The sequence below is a fragment of the Cherax quadricarinatus genome, chromosome 7 (genome assembly GCF_038502225.1).
Source record: "Cherax quadricarinatus isolate ZL_2023a chromosome 7, ASM3850222v1, whole genome shotgun sequence".
Lineage (NCBI taxonomy): Eukaryota > Metazoa > Arthropoda > Malacostraca > Decapoda > Parastacidae > Cherax > Cherax quadricarinatus.
The window spans coordinates 48725053-48752671 of record NC_091298.1 but is presented as its reverse complement, the minus strand read 5'-3'; the positions used below and the strand labels follow the sequence as shown (position 1 = coordinate 48752671).

The following is a 27619-nucleotide window of genomic DNA, read 5'->3' as shown; positions in this document are numbered from 1 at the left end:
GGCCAGGATGAATTACAGCAGTTGGATATGCTGAATGTTGAAGACAGAGTAAAACAACTGAAGCTAAATCATGTTTATAAAATTGCTCACAAACAGTGTCCAGAATATCTTGCTGTCAATTTTGTCAAGGTTGGGAACCGCAGCAATCATAGTACTAGGGGGAGAGAGCACAACTTTGTAGTACCCACAGTCAGTGGCCAGGCTTCAAACACCTTTTATTGTACATCAATAAAGGAATGGAACAGACTACCCACAAATGTCAAGGCCAGTCATAGCTTGAACCAGTTCAAGAAGACTGCCAAAAAGTGTCTGATGAATGAAGCAACAGAAAGGGAGGGGAATGATTTTCTATTTTTTAGCTAAAATACGTGTAAATTTTACCTTATCCCTAGTAATGACCCTCGTATTGTAGATAGTCGTAATGACCCTCGGGTAGTAGATAGTCTTAATGACCCTCGTATTGTAGATAGTCTTAATGACCCTCGTGTAGTAGATAGTCTTTTTAGTATGATAATACCTAGTTTAAACACTGATAGATTTTAAGACGGTGTTGATGAACCACTGAGCGAGTTACTTAAAATTAACACCCAAGTCAGCGGATTTTCAACAAATTAATTAACAATAGGAATGTCCGCCAACACATCGCGCGTCTGGCAGGACAAGCATGGTGGGTGCATTACAAGCAACGCACTTGTGAACGAATATCTCACATAATCTACATTAACAGAGCGTGGAGGAAACACGAGATAAATTAAAACAATCACTATTGGGTAACGTCCTGGGGAAAATACATCAACAGTATTTTATAATGATACTTTCAATGAATGAAGTACGCGTGAGTGTTCCTTGCTAAGCTGCACTCAAGAGTGTAGACGGCCTCCAGAGTCTCCACACACAAGTTTGGGTTCAGTTCTAACCTAATATACTACGCTGTGATGTTATTAGCACAAATGCCCCGTTTCAAGTCATTTCGAGATCATTCATGGTTTGCAAATTAGTCTACCCACCACAAGTAAGTTCTTTTCCTGTTCTGTAGCAACGCAGGTGTGAGGATCCCCCTGCTTGATATAACTAAGAAAACATTGCAAACACACACCCACCCACCAGGGATGTCAGTGCAGTCTAAAAGTGTACAAATACGAAGGTTACTTCTTAACCTCCATATACATGTTAATGTATATTTAATGACTGACATCTATATTATAGGCGTTCGGCAGCCTTGGAATAATAAATGCACTATGATATGATTCTTTATTGCCAATAAAGAATCGCTTTAAACTGCATTTGTGTTCATTATTCCATTGTGTAGATTTTTATACTCTACTTCCATCCGGCGACCTTCATTATGTCTGGTAATTAGAGTGTTGTCGATCTTAATGTTAATTTGTGCATCTTCTGCTCTGCTACCAAACATATAGTAGGTTTTGTCAGTGTTAAGCGTAAGTGTATTGGCTGTCATCCAAGTCGATATTTTGATCAGCTCCTCGTTAACAATGGTGTTGAGGGTGGCAAGATTAGGGTGAGAGATGACGTAAGTCGTGTCGTCAGCAAAGAGAATGGGTTTCAGGTGTTGAGATACGTTTGGAAGATCATTGATGTATACGAGGAAGAGCAGGGGACCAAGGACACTTCCCTGGGGAACTCCAGTATCAAGTGGCCGTGTTGCTGATGCTGTGTCTTCAATGGTGACATACTGATACCTATTAGTAAGGTAAGATTTGAAATAAGCAAGCGCATGGCCTCTTATACCGTAATGGTCAAGTTTGTGGAGTAGGATGTCGTGGTCTACTGTGTCAAAAGCTTTTCTTAGGTCAATAAAAATTCCTAGTGGATATTCCTTATTTTCCAATGCTGTGTAAAGCAGATCTAGCATTTTTTATGATTGCATCATTAGTGCTTTTATTTTTCCTGAATCCAAATTGGCAGGGGTTGAGTATGTTTTGTGTTGTTATAAATTAATATAGTCTCCTGTGCACGAGTTTCTCAAAGATTTTGGATAGCAATGGTTTGATATTGGCCGATAGTTGTTTAAGTCTGTTGGGTCACCACCTTTATGTATTGGTGTAACCCTTGCCATCTTGAGTAGTTTCGGGAAGGTGCTAGTTTCTAGTGACTTGTTAAAGAGTAATGAAATAGCATGCAAAAGGACATGGGCCACTCGCTTGTACAGTAATGGTGGGACATGAGACAGATTCCCTGAGTTATTTTTAAGTGACTTTATAATCTCGGTGACTTCCGTGGGCTCAGTTGGTGCAAGATAGAAGGAATTTGGGAAATTCCCATCTAGGTAGTCCCCAGCATGGGCATTGGTATGTGGGATTTTATTGGCGAGATAAGATCCTATGGTTGAGAAGTCATTTATCTTGTTAGCTGTGTCAGTGGGATGTAGTGGTGTTTCATTAGGTTTAGTTAGGACAATATTCTTGTTTTTTTTCAGTTTGTGGGTCCCTAGAATCTGAGAGTGTTTTCCAGGTCTTTTTTATATCTCCTCTAGTGTCTGTGAATCTACTGTAGTATAGTTGTTTGGCTTTCTTTATTACTTTGGTGAGAACTGATGAATAGTGTTTAAGAATATCTTTGTGTATTAAGCCCTGTCTATATTGCTTTTCATATTGGTGTTTCTTGTCAATGGATTTCAGAATGGTGCTGGTTAGCCATGGGCAACCAAGCCATTTGTTTGTGATCTGTTTCGTTTTTATAGGACAATGTTTGTTGTATAGTCTAAGTAATTTGTTGAGAAAAATGTCTGTCCAGTCATCAATACCATTGGCCTTGGAGAATTCTGTAGGCCAGTCAACAGTCTCTAGGTCAGCTGTGAACTTCCTTATTGAGGCCTCGTCATGGAGTCTAAATGAGACTTTGTTGTATTCAAGTGGTGGTTTACTAATGTTTGTCAGGAGGAAGGTAGGGTAGTGGTCTGTAGTGCTATCTGTGATTATCCCTGATTTGAGGGGGGGCTAGTATATTGGTCCATATGTGGTCAATTATGGTTGCACTTGTCTCAGTGAGCCTGGTTGGTTTAGTTATTGTTGGTATGAGAAGTGTGTTGTTCATATTGTTAATGAAATCAGTTACAGGCTGATCATCTAGTAAGCCAAGGTTGATATTGAAGTCTCCAGCTAAGAGAAGGTGGTGCTTATTCATTTGTCTGTTTGTTATTAGTGACTTTAATTTCTCACTGAAATTTGGGATGTTTGTGTGAGGTATCCGGTAAATGACACCGATTGTTATAGGTGTCTTAAGGTTTTTTACAGTAAAATTAGCAAAAATGTATTCCCCATATTCATCACTAAAACAAGTGGTGCTAATACAAGATAATTAATTGGTTAGAGTAATAGATTGCAATACCACCCCCAACTTGGTTTGGTCTGCAGTTGTGAATTGCAGTGTATCCTGGTAGAGGGTAGATATTATTGTGTCCTGCTTAAGCCAGGTCTCAGTAAGAATAATGCAGGAGAAGGGAGTCTTTAGTGATTCAAGGAGTGCCAGGAGGTCATCATAGTGTTTGCTTAAGGACCTGATGTTGTAGTTAAGTACTGATAGACTTTTAGCATTGTTTAGGATAGTGCTGGCTTGTGATGCTGTGTAATAAAGGCAGTTACTTTCCAATAGGTTTTGATTGGGTGTCAGATTATGGAGGTTTAGATCAGGGTCAACGTGATCAATCATCTTCTAGGTTTAAATTATGGTTATTTATATCCTGAGTTGTGTGTTGAGTTCTAGTACTGATATCTGTAGTGGTGGGAAGTTTGGACAAGTATATAGCTAGAGTATTTTGGTCATATAGAGTATAGTCACTGCTACACATAATGAAGTTGATGTTGTCTATGTGTTGCGCTGGAATGAACTAAAGTACAACTAGGTATAAACTAGTAATATAAAAATACAAATTAAAAATAGAACAAGACTCCCACTTGTAATTGCACTAAGGTCTAATAATGACTTTTGTGGAGTCTATGTTTTGAGCTAGAATGAGCTATAGTACAACCAGGTTTAATCTAATAATATAAAAATACAAATTAAAAATAGCACCAGTCTCTCACTAGTAATTACACTATGGTCTAATATAATGAATTTGGTATTGACTATAATGAGCTACAATGAGCTATAGTGCAACTGAGTTTAATCTATTAATATGAAAATGGCACAAGACTCAATTGTAATTGTTTACAAGAATTAGAGTATAACTAGATTTAAATTGACAAGATAAAATACACAAGTTAAGGTAGCAAAAGAATAATAATAAAAAAATGATAAAAATAAAAATGGCAATGACTTGGTTATAATATGCTAGTAAGATGGTAGACAGGATAATATAAAAGTTGTAGTTGAAAATACTAGTTTAAAAAAGTATAAAATAAAAATGGTCAATAAAAGAAGTTTACAATAAGTTTGATCAATATAGTTTAAAGCAAAATTGGGCAATAATAGGGATTTTAGAATAAAATTGGGCAATTGAGTATTTCTTAAAGTGAGGTAGAATTATTGAAGACAAGTTATGGTTAGTTTATAATAAAATAAGATAGAACAGTGATGTGGTAAGTTGTAATAAAGGAGACAGATTCTGTAGATATTAAACAAATTAAGACTATGAGGTAGAATGGTCGTTGAATACAACAATGACAATCAAAAGTAGTTGGGGTATTAGAATTTTAGGGGGGCACAAATTTATGACAATATAACACTAACGGTGGACTGTGGGTATTATCTGCACTTTACTCTGATTCTGTTAGTCCAGCCTCACTTAGGAATGTTTTAAGGTCATGTTCTGTAGAGATGAAGTATCTCTTCCCAGTGGGCTGTTTCCTAACTGCGATTTTTCCATCCCTCACAAAGCACTGGTGGATTTTTTGGGCATAGCGTAATTTTCTTAGCCGATAAAGAAGGTTTTGTCTTGTTTTGGTAAGGCACTCATTGACGTAAACATCAGTTTTCATAGAAATAGATGTTTTTAGTAGGTTGTTTCTTTGTAGGCTAGTTTGGAATTTTAACAGCACTGTTTTTTTACCTGCTTGGTAGCCCATCAGTTTGCAATCCTTTAGGTCATCACTACGTATGTTAAGGCGAAGGTGGTCCTTGATAAGCTGTAGGGTGGTCTCCATGCAGGTTTCTTGGGTGACTGTGGCTGGGAGATGTTTGCTGTTAACTACAACAGCGTCAGATAGCTGCTGTTGGTCATTATGGTCTTGGAAGTTGATTATGACATTGGCAAGTTGTTGGTCCACTCTTGATCTTTCCTCTGCAATGTTGGTAGTAAGTAGGGTGACTTGATCTTTTAGAGTGTTGATGGTGTCTAGGGACCGGGTGTGGGTGTTGCTTTGTTGTTCCAGAGTTATAGTATAATAATAAGATATCACCTTGTTAGTATAATGGAAATAAGTCACTTTGATTATTTTGGGCTATCCTGGGTTCTCAGCACATATGATGCTATGTATGATAATCTATGTAACTGTATTTGTTGATAAATTAGACATGTGCAACACTTGGGTTAATGAGGACACGTTTCGCCACACAGTGGCTTCATCAGTCCATACAAAGGAGAATGGTGAACAGGAGGAGTTTGAGGTAATCAGTCCATCAGCCTCAATGAAAAGAATACAGGTTATGTGTGAAGAAGTGGCTTATATACTGTAGGTAGGCGAGGTACACATATGCTGTATTCTTTTCAAAACTGATGGACTAATCACATCGACTCAAGGGCGAGGGACTGATTACCTCAAACTCCTCCTGTTCTTCACCATTCTCCTTCGTATGGACTGATGAAGCCAGTGTGGCGAAACGTTTCCTCATTAAAGATACCCAAGTGGATATTAAAATAGTATAAAATACCGACAGGAACAACTCTTCTCCAGACTGAGGGACTGACCACCTCAAAACTTCAAGGATGATGGACTGATTACATCGTCTTCACGTCTCTTCTATCAACTTTTCTGTACTCGACTGAAGAAGCCTACTGTGTAGGCGAAACGTTTCGAAATAAAGATACCTAACTGTTGCACATGTGTCTTACCTAACAGATACCCAAGTGTTGCACATATGTAATTTATCAACTTGTCGGTTCTCTGAACCATTTATCTCCAGAACTGTATTTGTGTATACATGAATAAACTGACTTAGTCTCTGACATAAATTCAGCAACAAACATCATTAATGCGTGTTGTTGTGTCGGACGGCTCGTGATATAATCAATTTTGTTTCGTACTGCATACAATATTATTATTTAGCAAGGCTCTGATAGGAGTTCTTATTAGAGCAATATAAGTTTATTTAGGTACAGATACATTTTGCCAAGTGCCTTCCGTTTTACCCCGCGTGCTCCGCTGTGCTCCGCTGTGCTCCGCTGTGCTTCACCGTGCCCCGCATGCTCCCCTGTGCTCCGTCGTTCTCGTGGATTATCACGGCTTCTTTTACATGCCAGAAACTTCCAACTGCCAGTGAACTTATAAGCTACATCCTCCAGCGCTGGGAACTAATCTAGCAAAAAATCAGTATACACCGAGCCAAAAAAAAAGGATAAAAGTGTGAGATAACACGGCAGAGACATACTCCCAGAGGGGAACTAGAGGCCTAGGGTACCGTGCAAAAAAAAATAAATTGGAAAAATTTGTCAGAGGAAAGAAAGTCTCCCTGGTAATAGTGTCATACATAATGGTATAGTGCATATCACAGAGGTACCATATAGATAAGATACCATAATAAATGTTATGGTGTGTTATGCCCCTAGTTTATACACCAACAGGTACGATAAAATGGGTATTTTTTTTTTTTACTTAATGTTATATTATCTGTATCTTCATTAATAGTTAAAATGAAGGTATTCTGCTTTATAACATTATCTGGCCACGAATTAGTGAATTAATAAGTAGGATAAAGCACCTAAATTACTGGGAACGGTTGATGGCCCTTGATTTGTATTCCCTGGAATGCAGGCGAGAGAGATACATTATAATATACAGCTGGAAAATCCTAGAGGGATTAGTACCAAACTTGCACACGAAAATCACTCCCTATGAAAGCAAAAGACTCGGCAGGAGCTGCAACATTCCCTCAATGAAAAGCAAGGGCGCCACTAGCACGATAAGAGACAACATAATAAGTGTGAGGGGCCCAAGACTGATCAACTGCCTCCCAGCAAGCATTAGGGGGATTACCAATAGACCCCTGGCTGTCTTCAAGAAGGCGCTGAACAGGCACCTTAAGTCAGTACCTGACCAGCCGGGCTGTGGTTCGTACGTCGGGTTGCATGCGACCAAAAGTAACAGCCTGATTGATCAAGCCCTGATCCACCATGACGCCTGGTCATAGACCGGTCCGCGGGGGCGTTGACCCCCGGAAACCCTTTCCAGGTATACAGAAGTACAATTATCATACATGGTGTAGTTTACCTTGGATAACCCAAAAAAATAAAAGTGAATTATTTCCACTGGGGTCTTGAAATATTACATATAAGATAACTATTTTTAGTATAGTGTGATCATATCGCTGAAGCCGAAAGTTAACCATTTTGAGCTTAAGATAAAATAAGAACTAATTATATATTACCTTTCGTTTTAGGCTACAGTCCTGTTAACCTATATTAACAGGTTACCAGTCTCTCGCAGCTTTGAGACAAGCTTGCTAGGTGGTAGCCAGCTAGGAAGATCTTAGCTAGGAACAGTTAACAGGGTAGTAAACTGGAAAGACCTTAGCTAAAAAGTCTCAACATCTCGAGTAAGTTTTGTATTAAGTCTGTGAAACAGTAACTCTGGTTATGTAAGTTTATTCAGGTACAGGTACACACAAGTACAAATTATCATACATGTGTAAATTACCTAAGATAACCCAAAAAAGCAAAGTTACTTATTTCCATTGGTTCTGTCGAGTCCTTCAATTTGTTATCCAGAAGAACGTTCCTAAACCTGTATTCGCTGGAACGCAGGAGGGAGAGATACATGATTATATACACCTGGAAAATCCTAGAGGGACTAGTACCGAACTTGCACACGAAAATCACTCACTACGAAAGCAAAAGACTTGGCAGACGATGCACCATCCCCCTAATGAAAAGCAGGGGTGTCACTAGCACGTTAAGAGACCATACAATAAGTGTCAGGGGCCCGAGACTGTTCAACTGCCTCCCAGCATACATAAGGGGGATTACCAACAGACCCCTGGCAGTCTTCAAGCTGGCACTGGACAAGCACCTAAAGTCAGTTCCGGATCAGCCGGGCTGTGGCTCGTACGTTGGTTTGCGTGCAGCCAGCAGCAACAGCCTGGTTGATCAGGCTCTGATCCACCAGGCCGCCTGGTCACAGACCGGGCCGCGGGGGCGTTGACCCCCGGAACTCTCTCCAGGTAAACTCCAGGTAATAGGAGATACCATAATTTCCGGCATATAAGGCGCACAACAAACGTTTCCTAACGGTACATAGGAAACCTTATTGGTTCCTTAAATGTTCAGTCAGTAGACTTAATGTATATTTTCGAATATACAACAAAGGCGGATAGAGACAGAGCGTCTGATAGATAAAAACTACAATTATTATTATTAAACAGTCCAAACGTATATATAAGCTCACTTGTGCAGTGCCCCGAATATTTTGAAAAAAAAAATAGTTTTTTTTATATAGAAAAAAAAGAGCACCTTTTTCTAAGTGTTATAGAATAATTTTTTTTTTTTAGGGTCAGTACTTACGGAGATATGAGGCGAAAAGTTGGCACTGGATGCTCATGTGACAGCAACATCGAGTCCTGCCGCTGGCAGACGTGTTGCCGATATACGTTCTTTATTTTTCATATTTTATGGAATTTTTATGTTCTGATAATTACAATTTATAGTAGTTCTTGTCATTTTATAACCAATCTTTGTTCTGACACTAGTATTAGGTACTGAAATTGTACTCACATTGTCACAAACACACTGACAGGTGGACATTTACACCTGCCTTGGTCATTTACTATTATCTTGGAATATAAACAAAGTGTTTATAGGTCCCAGCAATGTTTTGGATATGTGGAAGTATATAATAATAATGAGGAAGAGGAGGAGGAGGAGAAGGAGGAGGAGAAGGAGAAGGAGGAGAAGAAAAGGGAGGAGGAGGAGGAGGAAGAGAATAATAATAGGTAATAATAATAGGTAATAATAATAGGTAATAATAATAATAGGTAATAATAATGTAATAATAATAGGTAATAATAATAATAGGTAATAATAATATGTAATATGTTCCCTTGAAGCATGAAAAACAAAGTCCACCCATGATAGTGACATAATGGGAAATAACATCTGATAAGAGGTGACGTTTGATGAGCATAAACGAGGGTAGGGGAGGGTGCAGCTGATAAGAAAAGATTAGATGACCATCCCCCTTTTTTTTGTTTTGTTTTTGCTGGTACACAAACATTTCTGTCTGTATTTGTCTGTCTGTCAAGCTCCCTGTCTATCCATCTAGCTCTCTGTCTCAGAGAGCCACAAGACTGCGTCATCACCTTTACACATCTTCAAGCAGAGTATAGCACTTTGTCTGGATTTTTGGGTTATCCTAGGTAATTTATACTACGTATACTTGCATTTGTGTGTACCTGTGAGACAGAGATAGACAAAGACAGAGACAGATAGACAAAGCCAGAGAGACACAGATAGAGACAAAGACACACAGTGCCAGACACAGATAGACAGAGGCGGATAGACAGAGACAGAGATATATAGATCGACAGACCCTAAATAATGGGGTTTACATCACTTTCCGCTTAAAAGAGAAGTGTTAATATGACATTACATCAATGAATCCTTGGTGTTTGCCGCACTGTTTGCTCTAGCTGGTGCTCAATTTAACTGGTGCTCCCACAAGGTACTAAGTGGTCCCAGATTTTTCTAATACTGTGCACACCGAGTGTTAAGATCAATTCTATGCTGACCAGGCATCTCAGGCCAATCGTGCCAAATTTGGAGGCAGGAAAAATAAAACGTATATATATACGTTTGGGGCGCTACGCACGTGAACGTATATGTATGTTTGGACCGTTTAAGGGAAGGGCTAGATCCGTAGGAGTCATACAGCACTTGGGGAAATGAGAGGCAATCATGTTCGTTCCAAGAAACTCTGTCCAAACACGTCAATGGATTTTACCATGTTTCTTACGTTGTGAGCGAAAAGAGAGGAGAGCTATGGAAGGCGGCTGGAAGAATAAAGAACTGGCCAAAGCAGTGTAAGGAGCTGTTAGAGATTAGACAGTGGTATGGTTTTTTGTGGGAAGCAATGAAGTCTCAGTGTTGTGATATTGTGAGTTTTAGGGAAACCATTTATAGGCAGAATAAGGTAGAGTTAGTGGTGAATATTGGTAAGCCAGTGGCACTATGTGACAAGGACAGTAACAGGGATAGTGGATGAACAGAATGAACAGGAAGAGAAAAGATAAGAAAGGGTTTTTAAATTTCTATTATACTAATAGTCGTAGTGCTAGAAATAAAATGGACGAGTTGAGAGTAGTAGCAATTGCTAGTAACACTGAAGTATTTCCAGTAACCGAGACGTAGTTTAATACGAAAAATCGGGACATGCCTGCCCATCCTTCAAAGACCTAAACTTACTGTTCAGAACATTCACACTTACTACTCTACGATCTACATTTACAAAACCATAAATTCCAATATTAACCCTGAACTAAAACTCTTGATAGCTGTGACAGGACCCATAGGCATAATACCAGACACAAACATCTCTATGACATTCCTCGTGTTCAGCTAAATCTATACAAAAATTCAATGTACATAATAGGGACTAAAATCTGGAACTACCTGCCTGAAAACTCTATAACTGCAGACACAACCATCAGTTTCAAAAGCACCGTTAAAAAAAATCTTATCTAACACACCCCACCGGTAGCTAGCCACATGGACACTATCTTAGCTTGCACATATCCGAAACAAAATACACTTGTTTGGTATCTGTGACTCCCCTAATTTACACAAATGACTAAGCATAAAATTCTGAATATAGCTATTGCTTCATAATTCTTAAGCTAGTCATAAGTTTGCCTAAGACACTCCAATATAGTAGCTTTAACAGAAACTGTATCATGCCAAGACGAGACCATTCCCGTTAATAGATCAACTAATTGCTAATTTCTTAAATGTTTTGTAAATCTAGTTAATCACTACAGCTACCTAACTTTAATATTAGTATGATCCATAACCTGTGTCAATATAGAGTAAGAATTAGTATTAGTCTGCCCAAAATGCCTAGGCAAACCTAAGCATACTAGTGGCCTTGGTAATAAGTATTTTATAATATGTAATATTTTTTTTAATATGTAAACCCCACATTGTATTATCAACAGAGAAATAAGGAATGTTAATTTTAATATAATTTAATTTTAATGTCACATTCAGGGTTTCAAATTGTTCCACGTAGGTAGAAACATCGGAAATGGGGGTGGAGTGGCACTGTATGTCCGAGATCACTTGAAGTGCGGCATAAAAACTAGTATAAAGTCTGAAATAACACAGTGTCTGGGTAGAATTTCCAGAGGTGCATGAAAAATTAATTTTAGGCGTGATATACAGTCCTCCATACTTGGATAGGGACCAAGGAAGACTACTGTGGGAAGAAACTGTTAAGGCTACAAGACACAATAACGTAGTAATTCTAGGAGACTACCTTTAGTCAGATTGATTGGAATTCCTTAAGTGGGAGTTTAAGAGTAACGACTTCTTAGAGGGAGTTCAGGATTGATTTTTAAAGCAGTTTGTTACAGAACCTACAAGGGGAAATAACCTGCTTGACATGGTACTGGCAAACAAGGAAACCCTTGTTATTAACTTAGACATTCAGGGATAATTCAGTAACAGTCCCAGATTTTTCATAGCAGATTACAATGGGCTTAGAAAACACCTATAGTCTGTGGACTGGGGTAACGAAGAAAGCTACCAATATGACGGCTTTCTAAACACTATACAATATACATGCTGCCTAAAGAATATTTATCCGTATAAAGAAATTGGATCTAATATAAAGGACCCGAAATGGATGAATAATAGGCTCAAACATCTTTTAGGCAGAAGAAATAAATTTATAGACGTATCAAGAGGTGATGTCCATCTTATAAATCAATATACTTATATTAAGAGGGAGGTTAAAAAGGGGATAATAAAAGCTAAACAAGACTATGAAATTAAAGTTGCTACGGAATCGTAAACTAATCCGAAAGGTTTTTTCCAGGTATACAGAGCAAAAGTTAGGGATAAGATAGGTCCCCTTAAAAAATAACTCGGGGCATCTTACTGATAAGGAGAATGAAATGTGCTCGATTTTAAATAATTATTTTCTCTCGGTTTTCACAGAGGAAGATAATAATATCCCACTAATTAATTTTTATAGTGGGCCTCAAGAAGATAAATTATGTAATATCACAGTCACTAGATGCTGGAAGTCTCTGGTAAAGCACGTGAGGTCGCTGACTGGTTGCTTCCTGTAGGTATAGCTGACGGAGGTAGTGCTGCATCTCAAGATGGAATTACATGTGTTATGACACTGACCAAATCTTTGGTGAACTTGATGTCGGTATATAGTGGAGAGTCTGGGAAAGTGAAATTTGGCATGTTGTTCATTCGGAAGAGCTCATTGATAACAGTGTTGAAGGAGCCCGATATCTCCATATTATGCATGTGTGCATACAACATACAGTAATGAACTGTTGCTGGTTCACAAGCTGGTGGAGTGGTGGTGGTGGAGGAGCGTTGAGTAGCTTTGAGAAGTTTGGTGTCTACCTGTAGTTTGGTGATGGCAGCATAAGAAGGCGACCTTGATGGTGACTTCTGTTCTGCTTCCTGGGTTTTCTTCAGAATTTCACGACGCGTGAGCACTGCAGCACGAGTATGATGGTTATTTTTGCAATTTAGACACTGGTGGAGCAGTAGTAGTGCATGTGTTGGAATCGTGGTCCTCAGACTCACAGGCAATGCAGAACTTTGTCTTTTATGGGGCAGTCTTTAGTGGAAAGTGGTAGTGCAAAACTGCACTACCCAACGTAGCATCCAGAATGACCAAAGATTACCAACAGTGAAACCTACAAATCGAAAATAATAGAGATCAAAGGAAGACTGCCCACAAACCGAAAGCAACACCCCGCTGCCAGCCGAACAACGTAACCCTAAACTTTGTATAACTACAACTTCTTCTTAACTACAACAATTCCTGTAGTATTATGAGTCGCAATCTAAGAGGAAACAGCACCAAGGCCAGCAAGAAAACACCGAAAAATCAACTATTCAACAAGTGTAGCCAGGAGGACGCCGGCCCAGCAACCACCCCACTCACCACCGCTCAAGGCGACACCACAACAATAACAACAAACATGGCTGCCACCAGCCCATCCTCCCCTCTCTTCCCCGGATTCAACCTACCAAGTAGTCTCTCAGGTATGACCAACGGTCCAGATACCCTAAAAACATGCATCTCCAACTTAGTTATTGAAAATATGAATCTTCGAGAGACGCTAACAAAACAAGACACCAGGATGACACAACTCGAGAACAAAATCCTCAGTCTTGAACAAAAGTTATCAACACCAGGAATGACTAACTGTGACAAGACCATCCAAGCAGTCATAGATAGCCATACCCAACAAATAATATCTCTTAATACAAAGGTTGAAGAAGCAGTAAAAGAATGGAAGAACAACTTAGATAACCAGTTCAGTGACTACTTTGCTCTCCAAGAAGATAAAACTGAACAAGATAAACTATCTGACGCAGTAATAGTTAACAGTCCACTTTTTCCCAGTGATATGAACCAAACAAACATTAAAGAAATTACTCTGCAGATCATAAAAGACCAAACAAGTGTTATTGTACCAGAGTCAGAAATAAAAGAAGCCAGGTTACTAGGATCCCATGGTAGAAAAAGTGTTATGCTTAGATTCCACTCACATGACAGGAAAAAAGACTTAATTATTGCATCTATTAAAGTAAAGAAAGAGGTATACATAAACGAGTGTCTTACCAAAAAACGTCAGAACCTCCTTTATAGAGTCAGAAAACTTAAGCGGGAGAATAATGACACAATACACCAATGCTTCACACGAGATGGGAAAATTCTTGTTAGGAAAACAAATGTAGGTCAACTGTACACAATAACGAACGAGAATGATCTATCACGATTTCTCAGGGATACTAATCTTACAGAGAATAACTAAACAATGTCCAACCTAAAAGCCTACGTAGTGTAGTGAATGTTTTGCTCCATTATTGTTCAAATTTCATTGTACAATCTCTTAGTAATTAAATAATCAACTACCTCATTTTGTGATTTTACTAGTAAGCATAAGTCACCTTATGTAATTTTCTTATTTACTATTGTTTGCTTAAACATTAGCTGAATTGATACTTTCTCTGTCCATTTCATTACCTCATATTTTTTTTAAATACTATCAATTGATATTACTTACTAAAATTAATAATTATCATTTTTACTATAATTTCAATTTACTCTTAACATTTTTGACATTTAATAACCATTACTTGTCTAATTACCTTTACCTGTTTTAATACCACATTTACTATCTTAGAGTACTCTTAATTACCTTGTACTGCCATATAACCTCTAGTATAACTACCAGTGCAATATTGAATGAAATAAACATTACTTTTTCACTTTTTTGTAATCATTATTACTTACTAAAATTTTATTAAACACCATATTTACTACCAGTCAATTTTACTTTTGTACATTAAACATTATTTTATACTTCCCGTAACATTTTGTTGCCAAATTTTCAAGTTTGTATATTCAACTCCAACCTTTATATTATCCTTTGTACCTGTGTACCTGTGTACCTGTCCACCATCTTACTATCATATTATAACCAAGACATTACCCTTGTTATTTTTTACTATTATTATTTTGGTACTTTAATTGTGAATTATATTTTGTCAATTTAAATCTAGTTATACTCCTGATCTTGTCAACAACATATACCAGACTCTAGTGCAATTGCAAGTACCATTTCAATTTGTATTTTTATATTATAAGTTTATATTATAATTCCTACTCTAAGATTGTTTTCATATCTTAGTGACTATATTGTGTGTGCAATTAGTGTATATTTCAATTATATTATTGTTCAAGGCCCTTAACTATCTTTTGCTAACTAGTACCAACTTCCTCATATATTTTTTTTTTCTACTTTTTTATTCTTTTGCTACCTTAACTTGTATATTTTATCTTGTCAATTTAAATCTAGTTATACTCTAATTCTTGTAAACAACTTATATAACACCTTAGTGCAATTACAATTGAGAGTCTTGTGCCTTTTTATATTATTAGATTGAACTCAGTTGTACTATAGTCAATACCAAATTCATTATATTAGACCATATTGCAATTACTAGTGAGAGACTGGTGCTATTTTTAATTTGTATTGTTATATTATTAGATTAAATCTAGTTGTACTATAGCTCATTCTAGCTCAAAACAGACTCCACAAGTCATTATATTAGACCTTAGTGCAATTATTTGATTACCACTTTATTGTTCACCACAACTTATATTAGTCCCTTTTATATTATAATTTTATATTATAATTCTAACTTTAAAGAATTACCTTTAAAGTACTACCTACTATCATATTCCCAAGCTCCATTATTTGATCATCACTTTATTTGTTCACCACAAATTATTTTAGTCCCTTTTATATTGTCTCCTTTATTTTAGCTTTAAAAACTACCTTAGCTCATTATTTTTACATTTGTTAAATAATTCAGGTGCTATTTTTTTTAGCTTTAGAATACTCATTTGTGCTTTATAGTTATCTGTTTACAATAATGTTTTATCACTGATTTCATCATTGCTTAGTTAATCTTAAGTTAATTTTAAGCCAGCCCGTAATGCTATGCATATAAGTGGCTTTGGCATGCTGCTCTTACCTGTATTTTTTGTACCTCTGTATGTATGCTTAAATTACTAAATAAATAAATAAATAAGAATAGCAACTCCAACACTGAGTGATATAATGATATCGTTCAACTTCAATATGATTGGAGTTAATAAGTAATAGTTTATGGCCAGACCTTCAGCCATAGCTTAGGCAGCCATTGTCACATCCGTGAAAGTGATTTTCAACATGGATGAGGCAGTAGGAATCTTGGTGGTGCCGTCAACTGTAGCCCAGGGATTTTGCTCTTCAATGGAGGTCCTCAGGTCATCAATAGGTTGCGAGGTAATCAGCTTGTCGAGTCTCTTCAGGAAGACGGTTCTCTTGGCCCGTAAGGCTGGAGAGGATATGACTTTGAAGCCTCGGTCTGAGAGGGTCGTCATGGCAGATGAGACAAATGAGGTAAGTAGGCCTGTTGGCCCAGTATGGACCAACAGGCCTACTGCAGTGTTCCTCCTTTAAGTTCTTATGTAACTTGTATCCATTATTGCGGGTTCTTTCTTGGAGAGTTATCCTCAAGATAGAAGTGTATAAGTGGAAGATGGGTATTAACAAAGGAGATATAAATAAGATCTCTCCAGGTCTCCAGGTAAGATCTTATTTATATCTCCTTTGTTAATACCCATCTTCCACTTATACACTTCTATCATGTTTCTCCTCATTCTTCGTCGTACAAGTAAATGCAATTTAAGGGACTTCAATCTTTCTTCATACGAAAGATTTCTAATGCAATGTATTAATTTTGTCATTCTTCGCTGAATGTTTTCTAACTAATTTATATCCATTCTGTAATATGGAGACCAGAAATTATCTGCGTAATCTAGGTGAAGCCTTACTAATGATGTATAAAGCTGTAGCATAACTTCTGGACTTCTGTTGATTACACTTCTTGATATAAATCCCAGTAATCTACTGGGCTTATTACGCACGCTTAGGCATTACTGTCTTTGTGTAAAGTTGCTGCTTACCATAACTCCCAAGTCCTTTTCACATTCTGTACGGCTAAGTTCAACATTATTTAGCTTACAAGTGCTAGGGTTACGGACATTCCCGAGCTTCAGAACTTTGCATTTATCTACATTGAACTGCATCTGCCACATTTCTGACCACGATTTTTTGTCTAAATCCTCCTGAAGTCCCGTGACAACTACGTTTGAATCAATTATCCTACCTATCTTCGTGTCATCAACGAATTTGCTCATATCATTAGTAATTCCCTCGTCAAGGCCATTGATATATATTATAAACATCAATGGGCCTAAAACTGATCCATGAGGAACACCACTTGTTACAGATCCCCACTCAGATTTTACTCCATTTATGCGCACCCTGCTTCCTAATGGTGAGCCATTAGGACAGCACTTTTTCCCCAATGCCATGAGCTGCCACTCTTTAACAGACTCTGGTGCGGTACTCTATCAAAAGCCTTACTAAAATCCAAATAAACAATATCGAATTCTTTATCGTGATCAACAGCCTCAGAAGCTTTACTGAATGAAGTAAATTAGGCAGGAACGGCCCCTCGTGGATCCATGCCGAGTATCATTAATCAAATTATGCTTATCAAGATGGCTTCTTATCAGCTATAATTGACTAGTAATTTGCCTACATTTGAGGTCAAGCTTATTGGGAGGTAATTTGATGGTAATGACTTGTCCCCTGCTTTAAAAATAGGAATTACATTGGCCATCTTCCACATATCAGACACTACACCTGTTTGAAGGGATATATTAAAAATATTAGTCAATGGTTCACAAAGTTCCAGTTTGCACTCCTTAAGAACCCTTGAAAAAACTCATCAGGGCCTGGGAATTTATTTTGCTTCAATCGGTCTATCTGTTTGATAACCATATCGCTAGTGACATATTACATAATTTATCTTCTTAAGGACCACTATAAAATTTAATTACCGTGATATTGTTAGTGTCTTCCTGTGTGAAAACCGAAGGAAAATAATTATTAAAAATAGAGCACATTTCATTCTCCTTGTCAGTAATGTTCTATAAACCTTGAAAAAATATTTTGGGTTAGTTTTCAAATCCCTAACAGCTTTAATTTCATAGTCCGGTTTAGCTTTTCTAGTCCCCTTTTTAACCTTCCTCTGTGTGAATATATCGATTCATAAGATGATCCTCACCTCTTGATGTGCCTATAAATTCCTTTCTTCTTCCTTAAAAGATTTTTGAGCCTATTATGCATCCATTTCTAAACGATCTTATTTCTTTATACGGAATAAATTTACTTTGGGCAGCATGTATAGTGTTTAGAAAACTGCCACACTGATAGTTCTCTTCGTTACCCCAGTGGATAGTGGAGATAGTGGAGCACATAGTGGAGCCAACAAGACTAGAAAACACACTTGACCTTATCTTTACAAATAATGAGGACCTGATAAGAGACATAAGAATATCAAAAACAACTAATTCCGATCACAATCTAATCGAAGTCCAGACGTACATGCATAGGGGTCCTGATCAGCAGAATGCATGTACCTGTGAAGGTGTCTTCACAAAATACAACTTCAACAACAAGAACATCAACTGGGACCAGGTAAACCATGTCCTAAACGAAACATGTTGGGAAGATGTCTTAAATGACATGGATCCAAACCAGTGCCTTGAAAGGATCAACTTCCTGGTAGCCGAAGCATGTTCTAGGCATATTCCCCTAAGAAAGAAGAAGAGCAGGAGTAAACTGGAGAGAAAAAGACGCTCCCTCTACAGAAGACGATGAAGAGTCACTGAGCTCCTCAGGAGTGCTAGAATATCTGATACACGAAAGGAGGCGCTGACCAGGGAAGTGGAAACTATCGAACTTAAGCTAAATGACTCTTACAGGAACCAGGAGAGGCAGGAGGAGCTTAAAGCTATTAGTGAAATTGACAGAAATTCAAAATATTTCTTTTCATATGCCAAAAACAAGGCAAATACCACATCTAGTATCGGGTCCTTACTCAGACAGGATGGGACTTACACAGATGACAACAAGGAAATGAGTGAAATATTGAAATCCCAGTACGACTCTGTGTTTAGTGAACCACTAATCGGTCTGAGGATCGACGACCCAAATGATTTCTTCATGAATGAGCCTCAAAACTCTATAAATGTATGCCAGATTTCCGACATTACCCTAACTCCGATAGATTTCGAAAAAGCCATTGACAACATGCCTATGCACTCAGCCCCGGGCCCAGACTCATGGAACTCTGTTTTCATTAAGAACTGCAAGAAACTCCTCTCGCGTGCGCTAAGTACACTATGGAGGAGGAGCTTGGACATGGGTGAAATTCCACAGTCACTTAAAACAATGGATATAGCCCCACTCCATAAAGGTGGCAGCAAAGCATTAGCTAAGAACTATAGACCAATAGCTCTGACGTCCCACATCATAAAAATATTTGAAAGAGTGCTAAGAAGCAGAATTGCAAATCACCTGGATTCCCAAAATCTGCACACTCCAGGGCAACATGGGTTCAGGGCAGGTCGCTCCTGCCTCTCACAACTACTGGATCACTATGACATGGCCTTGGATGCACTGGAAGAAAATCAGAATGCAGATGTAATATACACAGACTTTGCAAAAGCATTTGACAAATGCGATCATGGCGTAATAGCCCATAAAATACGTGCTAAAGGAATAACTGGGAAAGTGGGGAGATGGATCTTCAACTTCCTAACAAATCGAACACAAAGAGTAGTGGTCAACAGAGTTAAATTGGAGGCTGCCATAGTGAAGAGCTCTGTTCCATAAGGCACAGTACTCGCCCCCATCTTATTCCTTATCCTCATATCAGACATAAACAGAGATATACACCACAGCACCGTATCATCCTTTGCGGATGATACTAGGATCTGCAAAAGGCTGTCATCTGCTGAGGACGCGGTTAACCTCCAAGAAGATATAAACAAAGTTTTCCAGTGGGCAACGGTAAACAATATGATGTTCAATGAGGACAAATTCCAACTACTCCGTTATGGAAAACTGGAGGAGATAATAACTAGAACAGAGTATACTACTGACTCCGGCCATACAATAGAGCAGAAAAATAATGTAAGGGACCTGGGAGTAGTAATGTCTGAGGATCTCACTTTCAAGGATCACAACACTGCCACGATCGCACGTGCAAAGAAAATGATAGGATGGATAATGAGAACTTTCAAAACGAGAGATGCCAAGCCCATGATGATCCTTTTCAAATCACTTCTCTCTAGGCTAGAATACTGCTGTACATTAACATCTCCATTCAAAGCAGGTGAAATTGCAGATCTAGAGAGTGTACAGAGATCCTTTACTGCACGTATAAGTTCTGTCAAGCACCTTAACTACTGGGAACGATTGGAAGCACTTGACTTGTACTCGTTGGAACGCAGGGGGGAGAGATATATCATAATCTAGACTTGGAAAATCTTGGAAGGAATGTCAGCATAGTTGCTGATCCCTGTGTTATATAGCATAGCATATTAGTATCGTCCATGTGCTTTAGATACGAGATCCCTTGTAGGCCTGTGACTTTGTGTGATGTCACGGGATGCGCATGTGTAGGCTTGTACCTCTGCCTTCCCCTCAGTCGGCGTAGACCTACAGGCGAAGACAGGCAGAGGCTGGGCTCCACATTCATCATCACAGTCTGACAATATATATATGTTACCATCCAACAAGTGTGTCTACCTTCAACCCTCGATATCTCCATTTAAGAACCCCTACGATAAAATGGTGGCATCGGAGGGCCTGTAATTCTGACGATTACAGCGATTTCTGGAGATAAATTTCGACCAGCAAGACGGCCATTTCGTGTCACCAGTAGGCCTACCGAGGTTAACGCCAGCTTGCTACCTCAAGCCAGTTCTCCCGCCCAAGCTCCTACCAGCTTCTACATTATTCACTGGTCAGTCTCTTTGTATTAGTGTATCTGCTTATTTGCATCACTCCCGAGGGGTTGACCTGAGTTTGCAAAATAAGCCAGTTTCCAGTCTGTGGTGGGGGAGTCAGAACAACGGAGTCCTAGTCCAGCCTAGCCTACCCCATCCAATTCTTTTGCCTGCCAAGTCAGCTTCCACCTCTGTTGTGCTCATCGTGTGAAGTTGTCAAGCCATTCTGTGTGAAGGGTTAAGATAAGCCAGCTAGCAACTAACCCAGGTGTCTTACCCCAGTACTCGAGCAAGCCACGTGAGTAGTCTTCATTGCTTGTGATTCAAGCTCCAAGCCATTCCGAGTGCTCTTTTTCATCCTTGTGGTGTTGTAGTATTTCGTGGGTTTGTTTTTAAGCCGGTCGGCTTAGAAATATTTTCGCGGCAGTGTGGTCGTTCTCAGTGAGGCTTACGCCGTTCAACCCATAGACCCAACCACTCACGATCACGTGTGTCTCACCATTGCCGATCTTAGACGCCTCACTCAGTCATTACCCACTCACCTACTTCATCAGTGTTTTGGTGCACTGCTAAGGGTTGTAGCACCATATTTTAAGGACCACATAGGGGGTCAAGAGCTAGTGTGTGTTCACGGCACCTTTATAAAGCCTCCTGTGTGTGTCATTCTTCGATGTAAGCGCAATTCTACGATCACCTGTGCAGAGGACAGCAGCAAGACGACATAAACATTCCTCTACTCTCCACTATCATCAGCCTCATTTTTCACCAAGTTGTTACAGCGATAATATTTTTTTTATAGACATTTGCGAGTGTTGAGACATTTCTTTTGTGTTTCCAGTGATTTTTTTCTTAGTGACATTCAGTGACTCTCGATCAGACTCAGTGTTTATCATGTACTGATTGCATTAATTTCTTTTAATCTCCTTAATTCAGTGTTAATTTTCGTGCATTATCTTATGTCTTTTTATACACTGGAAGTACCTTAGTGTTTTTCCTTTGTTGTGTGTGCAACATATGAGCAGTATAGAACTTGTGTTTACACTTCAGAATCACCTTGTGTTCTCAGTATTCCAGTGAAGTATTTCACTAAATTTTTCACCTCATATTCTGCATCACAACTCAGTGTTGTCTATTTTTTTTTTCTTCCCAGCTTTTGTGTATTTTTTTGTTCCCTGTGTGTTGAACATTCTTGTGTTCATATTCTTTCATTTAGCCAGTGTCTAATTTGTCTTATTTCCACAGACAATAGTGCCATTATTTTGTGCAAGCAAGAAATCATTTCTTACAAAAATTTTCACACATCAAGTTTCATTGCAAGAAAATTCTAGTATTGTGTTTGTTGATGTGTTGTGTTCTGCATCACTGTAAGTGTTCAAACTTTTTGTTGTGTGTTTTAGCACCTATTATTTTTTATGTTTTATTGAACAAATTCACTCTTAGTGCAATTTTTTTAAGTTCTTCTTTTAAAGTAAATTGTTCTTTTGCTTGTTAAGTGTTGTTTAAGCTGCAGTTAAGAGTTAAAGTGTTCATTCCTTGATATATTTCTTTTCTTGTGTGTGTAATAATTTTTATTATTGCACATTGATTCATTTTGCAATAATTCTTGTGCAAATATTGTGTTGCCATTAAAGTTTTTCTTGCAGAGATTCTATGCAGTGTTTTTTTTTTGATTAGCAATTATTTGCAATATTGCTACAGTTTATTTCAGTGCAATTTCATATGCTCTGTTCTGTGCATAATATTTTATTCTGTCTGTGTCATTTTATTTTATTTCAGTGAATTGTGCCTCTGTTTTATTTTTTGCACAAGTTTTATTGAGTCCATTTTAATACTTTTTCTTTTTGATTGATTTATCATTTTGTTGTGTATTTCCCTATTGCATTGAAAGTAAAGACAACTCACTGTGCCATTCATTCAATTTAAAGTAAAAGTTGAACAAATCAGTTTTGAGTAAAGTACAAGTTCTCTTGATTTTCAGTGTTGTTCATTAAGTTGAATATTTTTCTTTTGTGAGTTCTTTGCTTACTGTGTAACCTGTCAATTTTTAATTACTTATGCAGAATAGTTAAGCAATTTTTTTTTCTTCCCATTTAAGTTCACTGTGTTACCATTTTCTTTTGTTCTCTCCATTTTTCTTGTCTTTATGTCCTTCAGTAAGTTCACTGAGATGTCCCAGTCACTTTTGAACGTTCACTTAGTGTATCATGCCAGTCAAAGTCAATATGAATCAGTCCACAGTACCAACATTTCCTTACTGACTGAAAGACAATACCTAGCCCTTGAGCAATGTGTTTGTTCTCACAGCTTGTATCTGAGATTTGTTAAAGTGCTGCGAAATGTGAAGTTCAGATTAAGTTCCTATAGATCCGTGAATTACTTATTAACGTAGCCGAGCGGTCAGGCACTAGTAATTCTGTCACTCCCATCTGTGCTCCACCTACACCTTCAGACTTGCAGGATAGTGTTCCGTTGCCTCAAGTGTCCAGGGACACTCAGACTGCCTTGAGTGTACAGCCTATCCCTGCAATGACTGCTAGTTCGAGTAGTAGTTTCTCCACAGGGGATGCCTTGTCAGAAAAAGATTACTTGAAACTAGTAATGCCATCTCTTGTTGATGTGACATGCTGTCTGCAGAAAGACGTCTCTGTTACAGCTAGTGTTCTCACTAGAGTGTCTGTTGTTGTTCCTAATGTTCCAGATGGTGATCCCATCCTAGTTGACAGTAATCAGTGCATTGTAAGAAGTTATTTCTCGAGTAACTTTCACGTGTTGCTAACGTTTGTAAGTGTAGTTTCTTTATAGCTGATACCTCGTGTCACTGTGTGCGACTCAGATTGAATATCAGCATTGTTGACCGTGTTCATTTATTTCTCCTGTGCTTGCAGTTTGAGATAGTAGATTCGTTCTCCCTTGCTCATATTGCGTGTTATAGCGTTAATTTTTTCAACTGGGGGGAGTCATCCACTCCACCAAGTTTGTTCATTCCTCCAGTAAGAAAGAACCGATCCCTTGTGTTCTGGTGTGATTCGATTCCTGCTCCAGGAAGATCTTATTCTTACTGTGAAGCCACCAGCACCCATTAGTGACTTTGTAATGAGCCAAGAATTACTGTATCGAATAATCGAGTTGGGTACTCCAAGCAGAAGAGTTTACCAGTTAGTAATTCCACAGTCACTAGTGAACGTAGCTCTACAGCTAGTTCATGATGCACCAGGTGTTGCACACCCTGGTATGGATCGTTCTGTGAAACAAGCCAAAATGAAATACTTTTGGCCACGTATGGCAACTGACATTTCCGAGTATGTTAAGAAATGTAGTGTCTGTATGCAGCATAAAGGAAATGTCAATGGTCCTAATCCAATCCAAGTGTACCCAACCACTAGCGAACCGTGGGAAAGAGTTGCCCTTGATTTGTTAACCAATTTTAAATGTTCCCTCCAAGGCAACAAACATCTGTGTGTTATGGTAGACCATTTCACCAGATATTGTGAGTTAGTTCCTATTGCAGGTAAGACTGCAGAGACAGTAGCTAGAGCGTTTAAAGAACGCATTATCTGCAGGCATACCACTCCAAAGTCCTTAGTAACAGATAATGGAGGTGAATTCTGTAATGAGATTCTTGAAAATTTGTGTACTTTATACAAGATCTCTAAATCCACCATTGTTCCTCATCATCCTGCCAGCAATGGGTTAGCAGAAAGAACAAATAAGAAAGTACTTGATGTCCTGCGAGCCACTATCAACCCCAATAGTGAAACTTGGGATGAAGTTATACCAGATGTCCAGTGTGCCATGAATTCTGCTTACAATGTTTCCATAGGTGATACTCCACATTATGCATTGTATGGTGTAGACAAGCGTTTACCCTATGAGTTGTTATATTCCACTCCAAAACCTAATTACAACCCTGATGATTTCGTAGCAACTCGTACCAGCATGGCTCAGAGTGTTTTTAGAAGAATCCGTGAAACACTTCATAAATCAACAGCAGAATTTACTAGAGTAACTAATAGCCGTGCTAAGCCGTCAAAAGTCAAAGTAGGTTCAAGAGTAATGCTGACAAATTTCAACAAAACATCCGAAATGCCTAAGCTCGATCAAAAGTTTGTCGGACCTTATCGAGTTGTAGAACATATCTCTGGTAATAAGTATAAGGTTAGAGAAATTAGTACTGGCAAATACAAAGAATCGCATTTAGATCATATGAAATTAGTATGCGATGTTGACGATATTGCTACCCAGACTAATATGACAGATGCTGAAAATCCTCTTGACTCTGTACCCTCTACCTCAGATACTCGGTCAGATAACCAACCTGAATGTCGTTACTCCTTGCGTACTCGACAAGTAATGAGAAACCCACAAGTATCTTTTGTAGATACTCCTTCAGATCTCTCTCAGTCAAGGCATGTGTTAGCCATTGTAGAGGAATTCGATCCTCCCAGAGATGATAACCATTCTGCATATGTAAACCTCACCCTCGCAGAATTGGGTTTAAATGTACATAGTCTGTATAATTAGATGTCCGAGATGAATGAAATTATCAACTGTGTGTTTTGTCATTAGCTGATCAGTTTGTCAGAAATTTTCATGTTCACGTTCCCTCCATATTCTGAGAATTTGACAGTAATGATCTGAGTGCGCACCAGATGCCTTCGCTGTTAATTTCACCTTGTATATATATATTTATTCTTCTTCAGAATCCGTAGAGTGCATGAATACAGATCGATCGATCAATTCCATCCATATTGAACAATGATTTGTTCTTATAGTTTGTAATGCATTACGTTAAAACTCATTACGTTAACACCCATTATGTAAAACTCATGTTGTAACATCCATTTTGATACCATCTATTAGTTCTAAGTTATATATGAATTTGTTATTGTATAGAATCAGCCCAGAACCGCCTGCTTGTTCAGCCTATAGATAGTAGTGTATGTCGAGATGACATACGTAACATGACCGAGCTGTCAGCATAGTTGCTGATCCCTGTGTTATATAGCATAGCATATTAGTATCGTCCATGTGCTTTAGATACGAGATCCCTTGTAGGCCTGTGACTTTGTGTGACGTCACGGGATGCGCATGTGTAGGCTCGTACCTCTGCCTCCCCCTCAGTCGGTGTAGACCTACAGGCGAAGACAGGCAGAGGCTGGGCTCCACATTCATCATCACAGTCTGACAATATATATATGTTACCATCCAACAAGTGTGTCTACCTTCAACCCTCGATATCTCCATTTAAGAACCCCTACGATAGGAATGGTCCCAAATCTGCACACAGAAATCACTCCCTACGAAAGTAAAAGACGGCAGGCGATGCAAAATGCCCCCAATAAAAAGTAGGGGCGCCATGGTACACTAAGGGAAAACACCATAAGTGTCTGGGGCCCAAAACTGTTCAACAGCCTCCCATCAAGCATTAGGGGAATTGTCAATAAACCCCTGGCTGCCTTCAGGAGAGCTGGACAGATACCTAAAGTCAGTGCCGGATCAACCGGGCTGTGGCTCGTACGTTGGACTGCGTGCGGCCAGCAGTAACAGCCTAGTTGATCAGGCCCTGATCCATCGGGAGGCCTGGTCATGGACCGGGCCGCGGGGGCGTTGATCCCCGGAATAACCTCCAGGTAACCTCCAGGTAAGGTAAGTCCACAGATAGATGTTCTCTAAGCCCATCGTAATCTGCTAAGCAAAAATCTGGGACCGTTACTCAGTTATCCTTACTATCGTATTTCCAGTCATTGCTGAATGTAATTGATTTGTGGTCGCTTGTGCCAAGTTCCTTTGTAATTTCTAAAATATTAACAAGGGTTTCTTTGTTTGCCAGAACCAAGTCAAGCAGGTTATTTCCCCTTATAGGTTCTGTAACAAACTGCTTTAAAATACAATCCTGAGCTACCTCTAAGAAGTCAGACTAAATTCCCAGTCAAGGAATCCCAATCAATGTAACTAAAGTTCAAGTCCCCTAGAATGACGTTATCGTGCCTTGTGGCCTTAATTTCCTCCCAAAGTAGTCTCCCTTCGTCCCTATCCAAGTTTGGGAGACGGTATATCATGCCTAAAATTAATTTAATTTTTCATTCCCCCTCTGAAAATTCTACCCAGATTGTGTGTTATTTCAGACTTAATACTCGTTTTTACGCAACAGTTCAAGCTATCTCGGACATACAGTGCCACGCCACCCCACTTCCTGTTAACTTCGGTCTACTTGGAACAATTTAAAACCCTGTATGTGACATTCAGCAAACATGTCCCGATTTGTCGTATTAAACTACGTCTCAGTTTTGGCAAATACATCAATGTTACCCGCACTCGCAACTAATCTCAACTCATCCATCTTATTCCCAGTACTACGATTATTAGTATAATAAAAACTTAGAAACCCTCCTTTCTCTTTTTCCCTTCCTGCTCATTTCTGTTTTTCAATTATACCTATTACTGTCCTTGTCACCGAGTGCCACTGGCTTTCTAATATCCACTTCATTCTGCCTATTACTAGTTTCCCTACAACTCACAATATTACTACACTGGGATTTTGTTTTCCTCCCAAAACCCATACAACTTTTTCTAGTTTAAAGCCCTAATAGCTCCCTCCACTGCGTTGGCCAGCTCCCCCACCCTAGACTTAGATAATTATTATAATCAAGGGGGAAGCGCTAAACCCGTAGGATTATACAGCGCCCGGGGGGGGATGTGGAAGGCACTCAGGCTTAATTTGGGGAACTGGAGCACAGATCCAATTCCCTAAATCAAGAGCCCCTCACCAACATCAAGGAACCTTCCATGAGGGGTAGACTTAGATAAGTGAACCCCATCCCTGGTATACATGTCACTTC

At 38.8% G+C, this 27619-nt stretch overlaps 1 protein-coding gene across 4 annotated transcripts in view; it reads left to right on the top strand.

Annotated features, from left to right (window-relative positions):
• The first annotated feature begins 853 nt into the window (after positions 1 to 853).
• LOC138852356 (uncharacterized) overlaps positions 854 to 27619 on the top strand; it is a 35513-nt gene continuing 8747 nt past the window's right edge. The window contains exons 1-2 of one of the 4 annotated variants that reach the window (XM_070082418.1): positions 854 to 1012; positions 22023 to 22144. In XM_070082418.1, coding sequence (XP_069938519.1) covers positions 983 to 1012; positions 22023 to 22144 — 152 coding nt within the window. In that variant the 5' untranslated portion in view covers positions 854 to 982. Of the gene's footprint in view, positions 1013 to 22016; positions 22145 to 27619 lie in introns of those variants that run through there. The other 3 variants (XM_070082419.1, XM_070082420.1, XM_070082421.1) reach the window with 3 other exon arrangements.